This window comes from Macadamia integrifolia, unplaced genomic scaffold (assembly GCF_013358625.1).
Source record: "Macadamia integrifolia cultivar HAES 741 unplaced genomic scaffold, SCU_Mint_v3 scaffold3043, whole genome shotgun sequence".
NCBI lineage: Eukaryota > Viridiplantae > Streptophyta > Magnoliopsida > Proteales > Proteaceae > Macadamia > Macadamia integrifolia.
Window position 1 is genome coordinate 1 of NW_024869155.1, and position 4,378 is coordinate 4,378.

Below are 4,378 nucleotides of genomic sequence, written 5' to 3' on the forward strand. Positions count from 1 at the left end.
CTTCTTTCTCTCAAACTCTTCATTTCTCTCCATTTTATTTATCTTTATTTTTATATGACAAATTTTTCACTTGATTATTTTATCCCTTCTTTTTATCCTTCCATCTTATTTCTTTATATATTTTTTTTATAAATTATTGGTACCCTTTTGTTTATCTTTAATTAATTTTCTTTACTTTTCTTATTTCTTTCAAACTCCTCCTCTCCCACTTTTTCTCCCATTGTCCACGATTTCCCACCTCTTTTCTCTCCATTCTATTTATCTTTATTTTATATTCAAATAATTTTCTTTACTTCCCTTCTTTCTCTCAAACTCCTCATTTCTCTCCATTTTACTTATCTTTATTTTTATATTCAAATAATTTTTTTTTACTTTCCTCCGTTCCCACGAACTCCTCAATTTTTCTTTCTTATGGTCCACAATCTCCCCTCCTATCGATACTCTCTTCTCCCTCCACTTAATAAGATGTACTATATTTCTCTACTTTCGCTTTTTCTCCCAAACTCCCCCAACCAACCAATAATAGGCTAGACTGAATTCCTAAGAGAGAATTCAGGGGCGTGACTTGCAAGAGAATGGAATCCACGGTCCAAACTTGATCCAACAATAATCCAAAGGTTATCTGAACGGTCTGTAGATTGGAATGTACCTAAATGCAAGCCTTAAAAAACTCCTCTAGGCTCTAACCTCTATAGTCTAGAGAGAGAGAGAGAGAGAGTCCTATCTCCTATCCTTCCGTTTCTCTTGGCACCCTCTCCATATTCCTTCTCTTCCAATCTTTCTAAAACTTCGGAATCCAATCACATTAAAGCGTCATTCCATATTCCTTCTCATCTACGGTTCTACCTAGATTACCTTTTCTAAATTTTTGTAATTTGATCAAGTTTAAACGTGTATTATCCATTCAAAGTGTCAAATTCTCTTTCTCTCTCTGCGTCTCTCTGCAGCTTCTTCCTCTATTAATCATATATTCATAGTAATGAGCGTGTTGTCATTGCAGCCATCACGGGCACAACTCGCGAACCTGCCTGATGAGAGAAGGGGTGAAGTTGTTCGGTGTTCGACTCACGGATGGGTCCATAAAGAAGAGTGCGAGTATGGAAAACCTCTCTGCTCACTCTATTGCTCGTCTTCCTCTACTGCTGCTTCTCCCAATCCCAGTTCACCTTCTTCTGATCCCCTCCGTGATCCCACCCCTGTCGCCGAAGGTTATGTCTCTGATGATCCTGTTCATGCATCTTGTTCTTCCAATTGGCCCAGTGATAGGAAAAAGGGTAATCTTTCTTTTTTCCTATTTCATAACATTCGTTTTATTCTTCGTTTCTATGTCTTTATTGATTTACATGTGATTTGATTGACGATTGATATGCATTAGAAACCTGTTTTCTTTCAATTATTATTCGCAGGCTATTTGCTTTCAATTTTTCCTTTTTCTTTTTTATTTATTATTATTATTTTTTTTATGTAACTAATTGGGTCCTGATTTGAAGTTTCTTTTTCTTGGATAAGGTTAATATTTGATTTTGGTGATTATTTAGTTGCACTGTTAAACTTTCTTTCTTCTCAGCCTTTTTTTTTTAAATCGTTTTGGTGAACATTCTGATCGATTGCAGCAACGGCAGATGAGCAAAGGGTATTGAGTATTGATAGACCCTAATTTTATTTTTTCCCATTATTTACTTGAAATTGTGTTTCCTGCGTACATTGCCCCTTATCGAATTATGTTTCGGTTGTCATGAGACTGCTTAATATTAGGTCTTATTTAGAACTTCGACTTCAACCTCCTATCGAACACCCCGTGAGTGAATTTCTAGATTTCTGATTCTATTAGAAGTGATATACAGTTTTCATTACACGGGAGTCAATTTAAGAATTTCTTCGTATTCTATTACTGGTCTCTAAGTATTTGCACAAGCTTTGTGGCAAAGATGCTGATATCATTGAGGAAGTAGTTGAAATTCAGGTATTTAAATTCCAGTTCCTCAAATCCAAAGTAGATTGCTTTCTAATAGAAGGTACATATGCCCGCCCATTTACAAAATTCGGATTCAGTTACTAATATACATTTGTCAAAAAAAAGTTTAAAATGCTACAGTTGAAATGCAAATATAAAAGTCACTTTTTGATCCCTAAGTATTTGCCACATGGTAGCTCAAGAGTTTCTCAAATTGTTGATGTAAATTATGTCTTCATCTATAATTTTGATGTATTTTTAGCAGAATTTGGGAAAGTGAAATCTAATTATTACTTAAATGTGGGGGCGTCTGAATCATGAACTACTTATCATGGCCTTTGAGTCATTTAAAAGTAATATTCACTACCACTATATTTCTGTAATTAGAGCCGCATTTAAGACAATGAGAATGAATACACAGATATTGAAGGATCACTCGATGAGAGATGAAAGGAGCATGTTAAATGGGCTGCAAGCATGGCTTTAGGGCTGGTGCTACTGTTCCTTGGGTTATATGCAGACAATCTGATGCACCAGAAAACATTGTAAGTTCTTGGCACTCATATTGTTTTTTATTTTTCTTTTCAACAATTATTATCCCTCTTTACTATGATAGAAAATGTTTATGAATTTAATGGAAATTGAGCATCCTAAGTTGTTTGGTTCCTTCGTTAATTGCAATCTCTCATTTTGATATTTTTAATTTGCTTTCACATATAGATTCCTGCAATGCATCTCACTGTTATGGTTTCTGGCCAAATTCTTATAAGAAACTAGCACTTGGGATGGGGGTAAAATGCTAGCCTAGCATATTATAATTATATGTGATTATCCGTTTCATATAAATTTCTTCAAGATGCGTCACTAGCCATTTTTGGTCATGGTCTTAATATTGTATCAATTGGAAAATTGGAATTAAAAAAAATTGGTGGTAGTGGTTTGCAATTCCCATCATCTCTTTTTCATGATGCGTTCTAAAAAATTGATAGTAATGGTTGTAATCTAGAGTAGTATCAATTGTTTTCCCTACCCACAACCAATTCACAAAGAAAATAATCCGAATAATGGGCAATTTTTTTCTTTTCTTTTTTGACAATATGAATCTCTCTCTCTCTCTCTCTCTCTCTCTCTCTCTCTCTCTCTCTATATATATATATATATATATATATATATGTATGCATATGTGCACTTGCTTGTTTTAGTTTCATATGCATGTAAAAAAAATTATACATTCCACCAAGTCCCTTATCCATATTTTCATTGAAAAAACATAACAAAATTTTAAATGAATTTTGTAAGAGTGAAATGGTTATGATTTTTGCAATTTTTCAAGATATTAACTAATGAGTTAGATTAGATTAACTCAAACATGTGAGACAAATTAGAAATTTGATCAAAGTGACAAAATTTACTCAAAATCATATTAAGTTTTTGAATCAAGTGACCCATGTAAATGATAAATGGTTAAAATGGTTTAAAAATCAATTATATGTTTAAAAAAAATTCCTTCCTAAATTCTCTCTCTCTCTCTCTCTCTCTCTCTCTCCTATGTGCAAGAGTTGTTGGACATTAAGAAATTATTTGAGACTCTTGACTATAATAAATAAGTGAAAATACGATGAATATATAATTTTTACCCATAAAAACATACATACATTAAAAAAATATTTCGCCATGTGCATTTGAACGTGTATTTTTACTAGTATATATATATATATATATATATGTATTCGTATGAAGGGAAAAATAATTTTAAAAAAAGTTTTTAATTGAAAGTAGATATATTTTTGTCCGATCTAATCCAATCCTGATTGGTATTGGTATCAATATCGACCTTAATTGATCCCTCTTCTAATACCGAGTTCTCAAACCTTGCACGCCACACTCCTCTAAAACGCCCTCACATGCACACACACAAGTGCACTACCATGGTTCAAGGAATTGGATCGGTCAGGATTGACTGGATCAAATTAGCGGCCTTGATCAATTTTGAATCTCGGGCAATATCATATTGATGTATCAATATGGACGAAGGGTAAAATAGTCCAAGAAATGATTTTTAATTGAAAGTAAGGGTATTTTTGTCTGATCAAAACCAATTTGGATTAGCATCAGTATTGATTGTTGGAATTTAAGTTTCAAACTATGGTCTCATTGATCTTTTCAAAATGGTATTTTTGAAATCCAAAGTAGTCATTTTGAAATTCAGCTTTCCCCCTCAAAAGTGTCGCTTTTACTTTTTGAAATTTTGTCTTTAGCACTTGTGGAGTTGTGTATGAGCTAAAGACAACTCACAAAAGTTTAGTCCCAGATGAAAGAAAACTTGGATATATATATATATATAAGAATGTTTGTTAAAGGTGCAAGTCCTTTGGAGAGGCACTCTCCCTTATCATATGTGTGTGGGGGTTCTTGGGGCGCTTT

The 4,378-nt window shown here is 33.3% G+C and overlaps 1 protein-coding gene across 1 annotated transcript; it reads left to right on the forward strand.

Annotated features, from left to right (window-relative positions):
- Positions 1 to 793: 793 nt before the first annotated feature.
- On the forward strand, positions 794 to 3,187 carry LOC122067658. The gene is made up of 2 exons (XM_042631499.1): positions 794 to 1,274; positions 2,376 to 3,187. Exons 1-2 carry the CDS (start codon positions 980 to 982, stop codon positions 2,402 to 2,404), a joined length of 324 nt encoding a protein of 107 aa, XP_042487433.1. The 5' UTR covers positions 794 to 979; the 3' UTR covers positions 2,405 to 3,187.
- The last annotated feature ends 1,191 nt before the right edge of the window (positions 3,188 to 4,378 follow it).